This window comes from Oncorhynchus gorbuscha, linkage group LG02, assembly GCF_021184085.1.
Source record: "Oncorhynchus gorbuscha isolate QuinsamMale2020 ecotype Even-year linkage group LG02, OgorEven_v1.0, whole genome shotgun sequence".
NCBI classification, from domain to species: domain Eukaryota; kingdom Metazoa; phylum Chordata; class Actinopteri; order Salmoniformes; family Salmonidae; genus Oncorhynchus; species Oncorhynchus gorbuscha.
Window position 1 is genome coordinate 55053166 of NC_060174.1, and position 18778 is coordinate 55071943.

At 42.1% G+C, this 18778-nt stretch overlaps 1 protein-coding gene across 11 annotated transcripts in view; it reads left to right on the forward strand.

Moving 5' to 3' along the window:
- Positions 1–18778, forward strand: part of LOC124004649 (CUGBP Elav-like family member 2) — a 65432-nt gene that overhangs the window by 32815 nt on the left and 13839 nt on the right. For all 11 annotated transcript variants that reach the window (XM_046313347.1, XM_046313356.1, XM_046313319.1 and 8 more), the window contains exons 3-5: positions 9168–9250; positions 16779–16827; positions 17590–17724. In XM_046313347.1, coding sequence (XP_046169303.1) covers positions 9168–9250; positions 16779–16827; positions 17590–17724 — 267 coding nt within the window. The remainder of the gene's footprint in view (positions 1–9167; positions 9251–16778; positions 16828–17589; positions 17725–18778) is intronic.

Genomic DNA, 18778 nt, shown 5'->3' on the forward strand with positions numbered 1-18778 from the left:
CAACAAAGCCTCCTTCACTCACGCTGCCAAGCTTACCCTAGTAAAACTGACTATCCTACCGATCCTCGACTTCGGCGATGTCATCTACAAAATGGCTTCCAACACTCTACTCAGCAAACTGTATGCAGTCTATCACAGTGCCATCCGTTTTGTCACTAAAGCACCTTATACCACCCACCACTGCGACTTGTATGCTCTAGTCGGCTGGCCCTCACTACATATTCATCGCCAGACCCACTGGCTCCAGGTCATCTACAAGTCCATGCTAGGTAAAGCTCCGCCTTATCTCAGTTCACTGGTCACGATGGCAACACCCATCCGTAGCACGCGCTCCAGCAGGTGTATCTCACTGATCATCCCTAAAGCCAACACATCATTTGGCCGCCTTTCGTTCCAGTACTCTGCTGCCTGTGACTGGAACGAATTGCAAAAATCGCTGAAGTTGGAGACTTTTATCTCCCTCACCAACTTCAAACATCAGCTATCCGAGCAGCTAACCGATCGCTGCAGCTGTACATAGTCTATAGGAAAATAGCCCACCCATTTTCACCTACCTCATTCCCATACTGTTTTTATACTGTTTTTATTTATTTATTTTTCTGCTCTTTTGCACACCAATATATCTACCTGTACATGACCATCTGATCATTTATCACTCCAGTGTTAATCTGCAAAATTGTATTATTCGCCTACCTCATGCCTTTTGCACACATTGTATATAGACTGCCCATTTTTTCTACTGTGTTATTGACTTGTTAATTGTTTATTCCATGTGTAACTCTGTGTTGTCTGTTCACACTGCTATGCTTTATCTTGGCCAGGTCGCAGTTGCAAATGAGAACTTGTTCTCAACTAGCCTACCTGGTTAAATAAAGGTGAAAAAAAAAAAAGAGCAGCAGTAAAATAACAATAGTGAGGCTATATACAGGGGGTACCGGTACAGAGTCAATGTGCACCGGTTAGTCAAGGTAAAAATCAAGCTATGCTTCCTCCATAGAAACAGGACATGTTTGTCCTATACAAATAGAAGACAAATTATGCAAGCTACTTTTATGTCTGTTTATAGATTATGCGGATATTATCTACCCGCATGCTACGGCATCCACACTTAAACCGCTGGATGCTACTTATCATTGCGCACTTAGGTTTATTACGGGTGATAGCTACAGAACTCACCACTGTTTTTATATCAACATGTGGGTTGGACTTTGCTGTCCATGAGACAAGAACAACATGCTCTCGTGTTTGTCTACAAAGCATGTCTGAATAATCTACTTTATTTATCATCACTCATCAACATTAGAATTCGAATTCCAAAAACCAGGTCTCAAGCATGGATTACACCTGAGGCCCATGCAATCTCCAGAGAGTTGGGTATGGCTGCCTTTTCCTGTTACACTCTTTGCTTATGGAATGTTGTCTGGAACAGCTGGTTCTTTCATGCACGTTTCAGTGTTACTTGCCTCAAAGCAAGCATAGAAATAATTTAGCTCGTCGTGTCACTGGGCAGCTCTCGGCTGTGCTTCCCTTTGTATAATAGTTTGCAAGTCTTGACATATGGTCCTGTGTAGCTCAGTTGGTAGAGCATGGCGCTTGTAACGCCAGGGTAGTGGGTTCGATCCCCGGGACCACCCATACGTAGAATGTATGCACACATGACTGTAAGTCGCTTTGGATAAAAGCGTCTGCTAAATGGCATATATTATTATTATTATATTATATCATACGAGCGTTGGAGCTGGTGTAAGATGTTTCGATCTTAGTCCTGTATTGACGGTTTGCCTGTTTGATGGTTTGTCGGAGGGCGTAGCAGGATTTCTTATAAGCTTCCGGGTTCGTGTCCTGCTCCTTAATTAAAAGTGGCGGCTCTACCCTTTATCCCAGTGCGGATGTTGCCTGTAAACCATGGCTTCTGATTGGGGTATGTAATAGAGGTCGACCGATTTATGATTTTTCAACACCGATACCGATTATTGGAGGACCCAAAAGGCCGATTTTAAAAATAAAATGTGTTTATTTATTATTATTTTATGTTTTTGTACATTTATTTGTAATAATGACAATTACAACAATACTGAATGAACACTTATTTTAACTTAATATAATACATCAATAAAATAAATGTAGCCTCAAGTAAATAATGAAACATGTTCAATTTGGTTTAAATAATGCAAAAACAAAGTATTGGAGAAGAAAGTAAAAGTGCAATAGGTGCTATGTAAGAAAGCTAACGTTTCAGTTCCTTGCTCAGAACATGAGAACATTGAAAGCTTGAGTCTTCAATATTCCCAGGTAAAACGTTATTATAGGACTATTTCCCTCAATGCCATTTGTATTTCATTAACCTTTGACTATTGGATGTTCTTATAGGCACTTTAGTATTGCCAGTGTAACAGTATAGCTTCCGTCCCTCTCCTCGCTCCTCCCTGGGCTCGAACCAGCAACACAACGACAACAGCCACCATCGAAGCAGTGTTACCCATGCAGAGCAAGGGGAACAACTACTAGAAGGCTCAGAGCAAGTGACGTTTGTAAAGCTATTAGCACTCGCTAACTAGCTAGCCATTTCACTTCAGTTACACCAGCCTAATCTCGGGAGTTGATAGGCTTGAAGTCATAAACAGCGCAATGCTTGATGCACAACGAAAAGCTGCTGGCAAAACGCACGAAAGTGCCTACCATCGCTCAGTCAGATACTTAGATACTTGTATGCTTGTATGCTCATTCAGATTATATGCATCCCAGGTCATGCTAGATAATATCTAGTAATATCATATCATCAACCATATGTAGTTAACTAGTGATTATGATTGATTGTTTTTTTATAAGATAAGTTTAATGCTAGCTAGCAACTTACCATGGCTTACTGCTTTCGCGTAACAGGCAGTCTCCTGGAGTGCAACGAGAGAGAGAGGCAGGTCGTTATTGCGTTGGACTAGTTAACTGTAAGGTTGCAAGATTGGAGCTGACAAGGTGAAAATCTGTCGTTCTGCCCCTGAACGAGGCAGTTAACCCACTGTTCCTAGGCCGTCATTGAAAATAAGAATGTGTTCTTTCTGAGTTGCCTACTTATATAAAGGTATACAATTTTTTTATATTTTTAATCGGTGCCCAAAAATACCGATTTCCGATTGTTATGAAAACTTGAAAATCGGCCCGATTTAATCGGTCGACCTCTAGTATGTACGTACGGTCACTGTGGGGATGACGTCATCTATGCACTTATTGATGAAGCCAGTGAATGGTGTGGTGTACTCCTCAATGGCATTGGAAGAATCCCAGAACATATTCCAGTCTGTGCTAGCAAAACAGTCCTGTAGTTTCGCATCTGCTTCATCTGACCACTTTTTCTATTGATCTAGTCACTGGTGCTTCCTGCTTTAATTTTGGCTTGTAACCAGGAATCAGGAGGATAGAATTATGGCCATATTTGCCAAATGGAGGGAGAGAGAGCTTTGTACGTGTCTATGTGTGTGAAGTAAAGGTAGTCTACAGTTGTTGTTTTCCCATCCTCTGGTTGCACATTTAACACGCTGGAAGAAATTTGGTAAAACTGATTTTAATTTCCCTTTATTAAAGTCCCCGGCCACTAGGAGCGCCGCCTCTGGATGAGCGTTTCCCTGTTTGCTTATGGTGATATACAGCTCAGTGTAGTCTTAGTGCCAGCATCGATATGTATGTAGATATGGTATGTAGACAGCTACGAAAAATACAGAAATTCTCTAGGTAGATAGTGTGGTCTACAGCTTGTCATGAGATTCTCTACCTCAGGCAAGCAAAATCTTCGAGACTTCCTTAGATATCGTGCACCAGCTGTTTACAAATACACATAGACATCCCCTTGTATTACCAGAAGCTGCTGTTCTATCCTGCCGATACAGTCTATAACCCGCCAGCTGTATGTTTATTCATGTCGTCGTTCAGCCACGACTCAGTGAAATAAGATATTTCCGTTTTTAGTGTCCCGTTGGTGGATATACATGCTTTTAGTTTGTCCAATTTATTATCCGAATGTACGTTGGCCAATAGTACAGAATTGCCACTCGTTGGCGGATCCTCCCTCACAAGGCACCCCGATCTCCGTCCGCGATATCCCTGTCATTCGCAGGAGAAAGAGAATGAAAAGATGAGGGCCTGTTCGGCTGTCAGGAGTAAATCCCTCTAGTCCCACTCATTAAAGAGAAATTCTTCGTCCAGTTCAAGGTGAGTAATCGCTGTTCTGATTTCCAGAAGCTAATTTCGGTCATAAGAGATGGTAGCAGCAACATTATGTGCAAAATAAGTAACAAACATAGTGAAAAAACAAACTAAATAGAAAGGTTGGTTAAGAGCACATAAAATGGCAGCCATCTTCTCCGGCTCTCTGACTGATGTGAAACTACTTTTCTCGCTGTAGCCAGCCAAAGCAAAACATAAGGAAATGTAGCCAGCTACATGTTTTTCTATAATAAGCATTAGAAATATGATGGCCATGCATTGATTTTGCCAAGAAGGTTTTGCTCTTTCATTGTACGCTCGTTTACTTGTGTTGCTGCCAGCCAAATAGCTTTGCTCTTTCATTGTACGCTCATTAACTTGTGTTGCTGCCAGCCAAATAGCTTTGCTCATCTGTTGTCATTGATGAAAATGAAGCTATTTTCTGCCGAATGTGTTTCATTAATGTATTTTCTGTGAAGGAAAACTAGTTGCATGTCCCTGATCACTCTATTGAAGCAAAAAAAACACTTGAATCTAAAACGTGACCCTGACAATACACTGCTGGACTCACCTGCTCCCACTTTCTCCCGTTGTGCTATTTACAAACAAACACGTTACTGGCTACACTGTTCTGGGGAACTACGGTGAGCTTCATAATGTAAAATAATGTGACAGGCGAAAATGAAGAACGCAATCTTTATCCCTGTGGCTATTTCCAAATATCCCGGTATAGGGTATATACGATATACTGCCGAAGCCTAATATAAAGCACATTGTAAGTCGATAATACACCCCTCAATGCCGTTTCCCCCTCCTCTTTGTGTCATCCATCTTGCTTTTGTATGAGTCCTCCTGATTCTGTTGGAATCAATCCATTTTAAATCCCCACTTCAATTTGGGTCTGTTTGTTCTCGCCCCTATCTATTTTGAGACTGGTCAAATTTGTAGCGTTGTTTTTTTTAGGTCATGATGATGCCAGGGTATCTGACTGCAGGCTATAAATACACGATAACCATCATGCTTAGCTCTTAGCCCTATGGATTATTTAGCCTCTATGCAGCAGGGAGGGAGGGGAAGCACAGTGAGAGAGCGAGAAAGATTCATGGTTTATTTAGCGTCAGCAGAGTGCTAGTGGGTCGCACTGAACAGCGGAGAGGGAGAGAGAGCGTCACAGAGAGGAAAGGTTGTGCAACTCTGCAGTGGTGGCAAAGTTAGCGTGGGGGGGTGGCCCATGACAAAATGCAGCTGTTGTAAAGATAAGGGCCTGCAATTCTACACATTTTGCCATGTATTTTGCCATTTCAGTGACTCAACCATTATAACGAAATCAATGGGAGCCCCATGCCATTTAATTTATGGAATTTTTGATTCTCCCTGTCCTAGTTTTTAATTTGGGCAATTGTTAGTTCTCAAAGTAGCTAACAACGTGCCATTGGAACACAGGAGTGATGTTTGCTAAAAATGGGCCTCTGTACGCCTATGTAGATATTCCGTTAAAAATCAGCCGTTTCCAGCTACAATAGTCATTCACAACATTAACAATGTCTACACTGTATTTCTGATCAATTTGATGTTAATGAACAAAAATGTTCCTTTTTCTTTTAAAAACAAGGAAATGTCTAACTGACCCTAAACTTTTGAACGGTAGTGTATATACAGACACACACTCACACACTTCCGGTCAAATGTTTTAGAGTACCTACTCGTTTCAGGGTTTTTCTTTATTTTTTACTATTTTCTACATTGTAGAATAATAGTGGACATCAACTATGAAATAACACATATGGAACCATGCAGTAACCAAAAGGTGTTAACCTCTTACCTCCACCCGACACGCAGGCGTCCCATCTAGACATCTGTAAATGCAAATGTGCTACGCTAAATGCTAATAGCACTCGTTAAAACTCAAATGTTCATTAAAACACACATGCAGGGTACTGAATTAAAGCTACACTCGTTGTGAATCCAGCCAACAAGTCCGATTTTTAAAATGCTTTTCGGCGAAAGCATGAGAAGCTATTATCTGATAGCATGCAACACCCCTAAAGACCCGCAGGGGACGTAAACAAAATAATTAGCATAGTCGGCGCTACACAAAATGCAGAAATAAAATATAAAACATTCATTACCTTTGAAGATCTTCTTTGTTGGCACTCCTAGATGTCCCATAAACATCACTATTGGGTCTTTTTTTCGATTAAATCGGTCCATATATAGCCTAGATATCGATCTATGAAGACTGTGATCAAGGAAAAAAACAGCGTTTTATAACGCAACGTCATCTTTTTTAAATAAAAAAAGTTGACGATAAACTTTCACAAAACACTTCAAAATACTTTTGTAATACAACTTTAGGTATTAGTAAACGTTAATAATCGATCAAATTGATCACGGGGCGATGTATATTCTATAGCTCCACGTCTAGAAATAATGTCCGGATAAATCTCAACCAAAATATCCTGTTGGAGACCGGAAGAAATGTTTGACCAAGAAACAAATCCTAGGCAAATGACAAGACTGTTGACATCGTGTGGAAGCTGTAGGTTTTGCAAACTCGGCTCCAGGTTATGTGGTTTCTATTCAACAATACATTCAAGTGGCGCATTGATATATTTTCCAGTTTTCAGTGATCAGATTTTCCTGCGCTTTTCGATGAAACGCACGTTCTGTTATAGTCACAGCCGTGATTTAACCAGTTTTAGAAACGTCTGCGTGTTTTCTATCCACACATACTAATCATATGCATTTACTATATTCCTGGCATGAGTAGCAGGGCGCTGAAATGTTGCGCGATTTTTAACAGAATGTTCGAAAAAGTAGGGGGTAGGATCAACAGGTTAAACAAATAAAAAATATTTTATCTTTGAGATTCTTCAAATAGTCATCCTTTGCCTTGACTGCTTTGCACACTCCACCGGTCTAATGTCAATTGTGCATGTTTCTTGGCCCTTCTTATTGGTGTCCTTTAGTTTTATTTTTTTTTATTTTTTTTTTATTTAACTGGGCAAGTCAGTTAAGAACAAATTCTTATTTTCAATGACTGCCTAGGAACAGTGGGTCAACTGCCTGTTCAGGGGCAGAACGACAGATTTGTACCTTGTCAGCTCGGGGGTTTGAACTTGCAACTTTTCTGTTACTAGTCCAATGCTCTAACCACTAGGCTACCCTGGTTTCTTTGCAGGTTTCTTTCCTTTGACCATGAAGGCCCAATTCACACAGTCTCCTCTGAACAGTTGATGTTGAAGTGTCTGTTACTTGAACTCTGAAGCATTTATTTGGGCTGCAATTTCTGTGGTTGGTAACTTTAATGAACTTCCAGTGCAGCAGAGTTAACTCTGGGTCTTCCAGAGGCGGCCCTCATTAGAGCCAGTTTCACCATAGCGCTTGATGGTTTTTGCGATTGCACTTGAAGAAACTTTCAAAGTTCTTGAAATTTTCCGTGTTGACTGACCTTCATATCTTAAAGTAATTTTTACTTCTTACCGTATTTTTTCTTTGCTTATTTGAGCTGTTCTTGCCATAATATGGACTCGGTCTTTTACCAAATAGGACTATCTTCTGTATACCAACCCTAACATGTCACAACACAACTTATTGGCTCAAATACATTAAGAAGGAAAGACATTCCACAAATTAACTTTTAACAAGCAACACTTGTTAATTGAAATGCATTCCAGGTGACTACCTCATGAAGCTGGTTGAGAGAATCGCAAGAGTGTGCAAAGCTGTCATCAAGGCAAAGGGTGGTTACTTTGAAGAATCTCAAATATAATACATATTTTGATTTGTGTAGCAGTTTGTTGGTTACTACATGATTCCATATATGTGGTATTTCATAGATTCGATGTCTCACTATTATTCTGCAATGTAGAAAATAGTAAAAATAAAGAAAAATCCTGGAATGAGTAGGTGTCCAGACTTTTGACTGGTACTGTATATAAAACATATCTTCATATGCCACCGCTGCTAAATAAATATAGGGGAAACACTGAAGCAGCCTCTTAGAGATGAGAACGGAGAAGCTCAATGCATATTACCATATCGCAGCTCCCAGTCGAGGCTTGAGAGAGGGGGAGCTCCACTCCACTACACAGTAGCATTATAACTCACGGGCACGGCACAGCCTGAGAGGGAGTTCTACAGTAAGCAGCAGCAATACAACACTATGTAGGTCAGAGACGCTGCAGTACTCTGTGTGTGTGTGTGTGTGTGTGTGTGTGTGTGTGTGTGTGTGTGTGTGTGTGTGTGTGTGTGTGTGTGTGTGTGTGTGTGTGTGTGTGTGTGTGTGTGTGTGTGTGTGTGTGTGTGTGTGTGTGTGTGTGTGTGTGTGTGTGTGTGTGTGTGTGTGTGTTTTGTGTTCTCTGCCAGCCCAGAGAAACTGACAGGCTGGAACGCCACTGGCGGTCTGCTGGGACTGAAGGATGAGAGTATTTTTTTTTATTTTTTTCTCCTCTCTTACCCCTCCCCATCGCCCTCTCTTGTTTTATTGCTTGCTTGCTCTCTCCTTCCCTCTCCCATTCTTATCATGTATGTGGATGTATTGCCTATGTGTGTATGCACACTTATGTAACAGAGAGCCATTCAATAGTTTTGTCAGTACAGTGGCTGCCTGCCTCTGAGTAGCCTCACTGTAGCCTTTCTCTGCCACACCTCAGTGACCCTGACAGACAGATAGCCTCTTGGTCTCCTGCTCTGCTCTCTGTGGCAGTACTGTACAGTCATGAGTGTCAACTATGACCCTGATCCATCAGCCCATCTCCTTATCTTGCCCATAGCCTACTCTCACTACAAATGCTGTGCGTGTGCTGTATAGGCACCTAGCATGCTGTGCAGTATGTGTACTGTATGTACAACAGTTAATAGTGATTCCATTCCTTGTCTTGAAACAGCACTTGTGTTTAATGTTGCGCTATTCTGATTGTTCTGTTATTAAATAAAAAATAAAAAATCCCCCCCTTCTCTCTCTGCAGGATGCTGTTTTGTAATGTTTTATACCAGAAAAGCTGCCCTGGAGGCCCAGAATGCATTGCACAACATAAAGACCTTAACAGGGGTGAGTAAGCAGGAAGTGTGTGTGTGTGCGTGCCGCCTTTAGCCCCTCATTGCTCCCCTGTGTTGCTGCTGTGGACTGCACTTGGATGGATGTAACCTAATGAGCTCACTATAGCCACAGCTCACACACACCGTATAGGCACTGCCATGCCATTCCCATCCACAAGAACTGACCTGAACCTTGCTCCCTCTTCTGATGAAGTAATAACCACACAGTCGTGTGCACATCAAGACCCAAACACGGAGAGTCAGGTAAAGGGTGCTTTGCACGAGGGGAGCCCAGCTAGCCAACTCACTGAATCACACACACAGCTACCCAGTCATAAAGTGGAACAGATTATTCATTGTGCTTGTCCTCATGAATCATAGATGCAAAACTACATTTAATATTTAAAAAGGAATACAAAAGGAAAGTGTTTGAAGAATATTGCTCCTAACAATGGAATCTGCTGAGAGCGATGGAGGGAGTGTGAGAAGGAAAGAGAAAACAGGGTGACAGCTGTATAGAGAAACAGGGGGAGTCTTAATTCTAACCTGATTTATCTGATAGAGATTAAAGCTCAGTCAACTGGAACAAGTGCAATTGCTTGTTAAAGCTTCGTAAATCTGCCTCCCCTGTCCCCTATGTTACTCTATCTGCTTCCCATCAATTAAATCAATACTAAACTACCTCAGTCTTCAATTAAATCAATACTAAACTACCTCAGTCTTCAATTAAACCTAACTCCACTCGGCTGACTTTTTCAGTTTCCAATAATGAGGAGAATGACTAAGTGTTGAAGAATTTGTACCTGTGTGATAAGCAAAGGGAGACCTGTACTAATTACACCATTCAGGGTTTGGGTGAATTCCATTTGAGTCCTGAATTGAAAAAGAATTGACCCCAACCCTGAAATTGTCAGTAGCATAATGATCGAAGTGCGATTAGAGAACACATACTGTACAAACCTAGAGTATAAATAGCACTGTATTTGGTGTCATTAATCAGTTAAAGCATTTTCAAATCAAGTGCATGTATTTTGACAGCTGCTCCCGAACCCTACCACAGCCAGTCATGCTGCTCCTGGCATTGACTGAAGTCCGACGGCTCGTTGGTGGAAAAGCTTGCGTCCCTTTCGGTCGTCAAACATGGGTTCAAATACTATTTGAAATCATTTCAAATACTTGATCTCTGCATGGTTGAGTTTGCCTATTGCAATGGAACCAATAGAAAAGTCACAAGTGCACATCCCGGATCCCCGCCTATCTGGCCCTCCAGGCAGGCTAAATCCAATACAATAAGTATTTGAATTATTTTTTTAAATAGTATTTGAACCCAGGTAGGTCTGTCGCACGGACTCCCTCCTCCTGTGCCTTCCTCTCCTTGGCAAGTGACGCCAGTCCCCATACCGAGAGGGCCATCTGTCTATATCTTTCAGTTCCCTTCTCTCTGAAAAACAACACATTTCATAACTGCCTCTCCAGTTTTTGTTTTTATCGTGAGCACTCAAATGAGGGAGTAAGATTTCCCATGTTATCATAACACCTGGTAAATAAACTTGAAGCCAAGCAACTTCCATGATATCTTTATATCACCTGTCTATTTCTCTTGGTCCCCTTCTCTTGAATAATAACACCATTACATACAGCCAGCCTCCCCAGTTTTTGTTTTTATAGAAATGGCAAGAAGTGAGTAAAATATCTAGTCTTTACACATGACAAATACATTTAACTTGAAACCTTGCCCTCTGCTCATATCCTAATTCCCCTTGCTTAAAATCTAGCCACTTCACTCCATATTTTTCTTATTGCCTTTCTGGCTTCTTTGTGTCAATATGGCAGGTGTAGATATCTAATCCAAAAGATTAGCTCTTCAGATCCACTTCTTCCTCAGCGTATTAAAGGATCTAGTGGAAGAGCCAGGGGAAATAAATCGCAGGTGGAAATATGTCATTTGCAGATGGACTGGATTCTCTGCCAACTTCTTGTTGAAGCTCAAGCTGTTGCTCAGATATGGCCCCTCATTTCTGGAACATGTTAGCAATGCTGGACAGTGTGGCTAGCATTCCATTCCTAAGTGAAAAATGACAACTTTAAAGACCAGTGGACATTGTTTGCACCCCAAATGGCACCCTATTCCCTATATAGTGCACTACTTTTGACCAAAGGTAGTGTATAGGGTAGTGTTGCATGGAAATCCAGTACCACGTTAATATCGTGCTACCAAAACATCATGGCACCAACATTTTTAGAATACCATAGTACCGTTCCGTATGATACTACCAACTTTTTTGGCCCTACTCATCTAAAGCACCTGCAGGTGACTTCATAAACAGTAAATGTTTAGAAAGGCAGTTGCTTATGCAACTGCAATTAGTCTCTTGTAGGCTATGCGCCGGTCCAATGTCCACTTCACTTTCATGTGCATATCACGTGTGTCCTCACTCACCTGCTTCTCTCCGTCCGCTCTTCCTGCACATCTATTCCTCCATCGGTTAAAAAAAAAGTAATTTAGCTGTGATGCCGAGTGGGGATAGAGACCCTGATCAGTCTTCTGTTACATTTGCTAAATTGGAGCAGCACGAAGAGCGAGTAAAGCTGATACATTGTATGTAATTTCATCATTGATAAAGGGCACAGGCCAGTCTGACTATAGGCGTTTGCAAGTTTGTTGTCACACAGCAGTGCCAGAGAGGAAAACAGCGCCGCGACAGGCAACAAAGACACTGTTTTGTCTCTAGCTCAAACGGCATAAAGAATACGCCTCTTATAACCTCTTTTCTTCCTGCGCGATTTTAAACTAATCCAGGCCCGCTAATTATTGGTTTGATAACCGAACTAGAGGTTGACCGATTATGATTTTTCAACGCCGATACCGATTATTGGAAGGCCAAAAAAAAGCCGCTACCGATTTAATCGGCCGATTTTAAAATTAAATATAAATACAATTATTTATTTTTTACATGATTTTTTAAAATGTATTTGTAATAATGACAATTACAACAATACTGAATGCACACTTATTTTAACTTAATATAATACATCAATCAAATAAATGTAGCCTCAAGTAAATAATGAAACATGTTCAATTTGTTTTAAATACTGCAAAAACAAAGTGTTGGAGAAGAAGGTAAAAGTGCAATATGTGCTATGTAAGAAAGCTAACGTTTCAGTGCCTTTCTCAGAACATGAGAACATATGAAAGCTGGTGGTTGCTTTTAACATGAGTCTTCAATATTCCCAGGTAAGAAGTTTTAGGTTGTAGTTATTATAGGACTATTTCCCTCTATACCATTTGTATTTCATTAACCTTTGACCATTGGATGTTCTTATAGGCACTTTAGTATTGCCAGTGTAACAGTATAGCTTCCGCTCCTCTCCTCGCTCCTCCCTGGGATCGAACCAGCAACACAACGACAACAGCCACCACATCGAAGCAGCGTTACCCATGCAGAGCAAGGGGAACAACCACCCCAAGGCTCAGAGCGAGTGACGTTTGAAACGCTATTAGCGAGCGCTAACTAGCCAGCCATTTCACTTCGGTTACACCAGCCTAATCTCGGGAGTTGATAGGCTTGAAGTCATAAACAGCTCAATGCTTGACGCACAACGAAGAGCTGCTGGCAAAATGCACGAAAGTGCTGTTTGAATGAATGTTTACGAGCCTGCTTCTGCCTACCACCGCTCAATCAGATACTTAGATGCTTGTATGCTCAGTCAGATTATATGCAACGCAGGACACACTAGATAATATCTAGTAATATCATCAACCATGTGTAGTTAACTAGTGATTATGATTGATTGTTTTTATAAGATAAGTTTAATGCTAGCTAGCAACTTACCTTGGCTTACGGCATTCGCGTAACAGGCAGTCTCCTTGTGGAGTGCAACGAGAGAGAGGCAGGTCGTCATTGCGTTGGACAAGTTAACTGTAAGGTTGCAAGATTGGATCCCCCAAGCTGACAAGGTGAAAATCTGTCGTTCAGTTAACCCACCGGTATTAAAATAATAAAAAATAAAATAAAAATTGGCAAATCGGCGGCCAAGAATACCAATTTCCGATTGTTATAACTTGAAATCGGCCCTAATTAATCGGTCAACTTCTAAACTGAACAACGTTGTTTGTCATGTTACCTAGCTAGCTAACAACCTGGTAACTTGACAGTAGGTTTAGGTAAATTTGAGTGGCACTGCAAGAAAGGGAAAGATCATGACACGTGCTTCAAATGTAGGATTTTTATTTTACCTTTTTATTTAACTAAGCAAGTCAGTTAAGAACAAATTCTTATTTACAATGACAGCCTACTGGGGAACAGTGGGTTAACTTCCTTGTTCAGGGGCAGAATACTCGGGAATTCGATCCAGCAACCTTCAGGTTACTGGCCCAACGCTCTAACCACTAGGCTTCCTGTCGCTCTAACCACTAGGCCTAACTAGATCAAACATCTACCTCTTTCTGATCCACACATTCTGTTCGGTGTCTAATGTTTGGGGGGGATGTATGGGGAGTGAGAGAGAGAGAGAGAGAGAGAGAGAGAGAGAGAGAGAGAGAGAGAGAGAGAGAGAGAGAGAGAGAGAGAGAGAGAGAGAGAGAGAGAGAGAGAGAGAGAGAGAGAGAGAGAGAGAGAGAGAGAGAGAGAGAGAGAGAGAGAGAGAGAGAGAGAGAGAGAGAGAGAGAGAGAGAGAGAGAGAGAGAGAGAGAGAGAGAGAGAGAGAGAGAGAGAGAGAGAGAGAGAGAGAGAGAGAGAGAGAGAGAGAGAGAGAGAGAGAGAGAGAGAGAGAGAGAGAGAGAGAGAGAGAGAGAGAGAGAGAGAGAGATTCAATAAGTGTGAATATGAGTGCCTGTTTTTGATTAGGATCCCCGTTAGCCGACGCCAATGGCGACAGCTAGTCTTACTGGGGTCCGACACATAACGAAAAAGACATTACATACAAAATACTTTACAATTCACATACATTAACATGTGTGGGTGGTGGCTGTGTGTGCATCTGTCAGCTAGACATAAATGTCAATACATGCACACAAAAAGTAGGTCACACGGAGGGAGAGGTGTTGTGCCGTGAGGTGTTGCTTTATTTTGTATTTTTTTCCAACCGGGTTTGCTATTCATTTGCACTATATGAGATGGAAGGGAGTTCCATGCAACCATGGCTCTGTATAGTACTGTGTGTTTTAGGGCTCTCCCTGACCCCCCAAAATCGAGTCCTATGTGTTTTTAATCAAATCAACTATATGCACTGAGCTTGTCTGATGTTTTAAGCTAACTGTTTGATTAAATAATTAAGACATACAAATGACTAGAGGGAGTCTGACCGCAATTGATTTGATTGTGGCCCCTGTCTCAGACTTGCTGCATTGTAAAAAAATGAATATATATTATACAAAAGTCACTTAGTGACTGTTTGACTAGCACCCATTGTGTGTCTCTCCTCCCTGCTGCAGGGACCATCACACATCAACAATGTGTATAGCGCTGTCAGTGTTGCTGAAGCTGCAACATAATTACAGCCATTTCAGACTGAAAAGTTACGTTGGCGAAATCCCTCATTTGTTTAGGAAAATCATTCCCTATCCCATCAACGCTTGCTCTCTTATACGTGACACATGTATGCTTCGCATGCAAGTGACCAATAGGGCCTGACCTACAGCACATCAATAAATTGGTTATAACAAACTCTGAACACCGTAACACATGACAACAAAATGGATGCAGAGGATGTGACAAATCAATTCAAACAGGGGGGATGTATACTGGGTGCGCAGGGGGTGAAGGGGAAGTCGGATGTGTGGAATAATTATGACTAGTTGTAGAAAATACTGTAAATAAAAGTATGGAGTAAGCGATGCGTGCATGTTCTCGGTGCCAAACAGGTGCTGTTGGATTCCATTGTTCCAGACGGTCAGAAATACATTGTAAACAACACTAAATCAATTACAAGCGTACCAGAGTGTAACGTTGTTTTTTTGTAAAAGCTTTTATTACAGCAAAGACTAAAAACGGTCTCATGGAGTCGTGAATGCAATTTCCGAAATGGAACGGTTTATGCTAATTATTCAATGGTCGCTTTATTTTATTTTAACACTCAAATGCTTGATTGCATTTCACATCATTCATGATTTTGTAATTCTGTGTAATGACATGAACAAATAAATAAATAAATAGATTGATACCGTAGCCTATTTCAATGCTCATACAAGCTACTGTAAGTAAGTTACAGTATTTAGGATGTGCTCTTAGACCTACAGCTCGATGGTGGTTAAACAAGGCTGCTATACTAACCCTATTAATGATTATAATAACGGCAATATTAACAATGAGATCAAGGAAAAAGGAGGGTCATTGTTGTTATTGTTATTATAAATATCATAAAGTAAGGCCTTTATTACACCATAGCAAATATTAAAAAGCCGCCGAATTTGTGGAATTGTTGCTTGAGGCTTGGCGCTCACGGAATCAGTAGGCTGTTAAACACTCAAACAGAAGCAGGATCTGTCTTATTTCTGTAGATATAAATGGATGATTTATGAAGCCAGGCACATTTAACAGTTAGACTATTGATTAGACGTAATTAAGTTGGTTTCCAAGATCACTTTTCTTAGACAATTAAGCCACGGGCTGTATTCTCGTCTCTTAAATCTGCTGTTGCCTTCCACATTGTTCTCAACACCAATATGCGGGTTAACTTTGCTCTATTATGCACATAGCTGTATGGTCTAGGAAAAGGCACCAATTCAACAGCGCACTGATGTGTTTCAGAACCGTGGACAGCGACCAATATCCAGCGCGGGAGAAAGCTCATTTGTTAATAAAAAATATTTCATTTTTTTCATTTGTTGCAACATGGTTCTTACATAATATAACCATATACAATTTCAGTAGCACATGTCTTAGACTGATGGACTGTGCCATCCCCACAGCCTCTACAATGGATCAGTCCACTTGGGGGGGGGGGCTTAAATAGATCCTGAAAGGATGTTGACGGGGAGAATCAATAACTGCGATCATATGACTACTGCTCTGGCCCAACCCAAAGAAAGGGGAGAGAATTTGAGCCCAAATACTAGTGGACATATCCTTTTCTATAGCTCACTATAGTGTGAGGGATAATCGAATCTGAGAGGGGGCGAGCGGATGAGAAAGATGCTGACAGGGGGGGGATGAGGTGGAGGAAGAAGTGTAATAACGAGCAAGAGAGCAATTCTAGTCTAAAAATCCATCCTCACCTCCTTTCCTTCATCTGCACTGATTGGAAAAGGTAACTTGACAGGTGAGACTTGACAGGTGAAAACAATATGGAGTCGAGCTCATTACTAGGGTGGCTTTCACCTTGTCAGTTCTTTCAGATCAGTCAAGGAGAGGAGGCTAGGAGTGAACAAAATGTTTAAACCATTGCTAAAGGGCAAGGGAGCAAGAGAGAACCAAAAAACATAGCCAAGCACCTGGCCTGTTCATCGTCGCGGTAACTAACGTGACAATGAACAGGCCAGGTGATGACAGGCCTGATGATATGTTGATGTTTAACATGTTTCTTCCGTGTTCTCCTTCCAGATGCATCATCCCATCCAGATGAAACCCGCTGACAGTGAGAAAACAAACGGTGAGTGACATCATTGCAGATACGATGTGACACAGGCTAAAATGTGTATAAACAAAACATAGCGACTGGCCGGTTACAGGGAAGGGTTGCGTCCCAAATAGCACCTTATATCGTGCACGAATTCTGACCAGGGCTGTAGTCAAAAGTAGTGGGCTATATCGGGTGCCATTTGGGTCACAACCTGAGAACAGAACACAGCTACCATGAAGTCCCTGAGGACGTGAGGAAATTGCACCAAGAAGAAATAAGATTGGGAAAGGAAATAAAAAGGAGACTGTCTCTACATTTTAGTTCCCACACGGTGGCCCAAATGGTACTCGTCGGTATGTGCTGCAAAGGCATGACAACGACCATAGAAGTTGGCTGTTATGGAACAAACAGATCTGGGACGAGACTGCCGAAATGGTGCTCTGTGCTGTAAATTCAGTATTTCTTGGGAGTATTTCAGGGGTTACTAGGATTTAAAGGAGCTTTATGAAGGGGGGGGGTGGGGTGAGAGGAAGGCGGGTACAGAGGGATCTTGTGGGAGGATAAGGGGAAGATAAAGCAGTCATCCGTCTGAAGAAAAAGAGATTGGGGAGGAGGGAGAGATGAAGCAGTAAGATAGAGATTTAGAGAACGAAAAAGGGTGAGCTGACACATTGAGTGAGAGGGTTGCAAGGAGAGACTGAACTAGCAAAAAGAGAGGTGGAAGGTTGCATAGCCCATTTTGCTTTCGCTGTTTTGCTGTCACTCATTCTTTCCTCTCTTTCTCCATTTCAGCGGTGGAAGACCGAAAGCTTTTCATTGGAATGGTGACAAAGAAATACGGCGAGAACGAGGTCCGAATGATGTTCTCTGCTTTCGGACAGATAGAGGAATGCCGAATTCTCAGAGGACCTGACGGTCTGAGCAGAGGTGGGTTGTGGGTAACGCCGTGTCACTCCGCTCCACGCTCCCGTTATACAAAGTGGTCCTATGTTAGTGAATCGGTTTGTAAGGGCGTGGCACTAGGAACCAAAGCAAAGGTCTTCTTGGGTTCAATTCCTACAGGGATCATAATGCACATACCAGAAATGTATGTCAAATGTACTGAAAGTCATTTTTAGATAAAACGCACCCTAGGCCATCCTCTATATATGATGAAATTTGTTAAGATAGATATTTTTAGTATTTTAACCTCTTCATCTCCCCAATTTCGATCTTGTGTCATTGCTGCAACTACCCAACGGGCTCGGGAGGCGACGGTCGAGTCACGACCGGGCAAACAACATGACCGGGCAAAACGCTCTCCTTAACACCCACCCGCTTAACCCGGAAGCCAGCTGCACCAATGTGTCGGAGGAAACACTGAGCCTGCAGGCACACGGTCCGTCACAAGGAGTCGCTAGAGCACGATGAGCCAAGTAAAGCCCCCATGGCCAAAACCCTTCCCTAACCCGGATGACACTGGGCCAATTGTGCGCCGCGCCATAGACAGCTGCGCCACTCGGGAGGCCTAGATATATGGTATTTATGGTAGTGGCTTCCTCTTTAAATGTCGCTATATTGCTTCCACCTATCCAATCTTCTCAGATCACAGTAGTGGGTAGGGAATAGGAGCTCGCGTTTGATTTGAAATTCACCACTAGAGTAGTCCTCGACTACACCCGCCGATAAAAGAACACAGACTTGCCTAGTGCCTGCCTTACTACACTGCTCCCAAATCGTTTATTTCCTCCCTTCCCACCCTGCCCCGATAGTCATATCCTATTCACCCAAAGTTCGCCCCCTCTTCGTTCTCTCTTGCCCCCCCCCAATCCACCTGATATGATTCTCCCCGTGACACACTCACCACCTCCTACATCTCTGCAGCAGAGGGAGGGGGTGCATCAACACTCGCAGCTCTCAACTCCGCCTGTAACAATAGTCCCAGCCATCGCCATGGCAACCCCATGGCTGCTGGTGTTCTAGGCTGGCCTCAGCTGGCAGG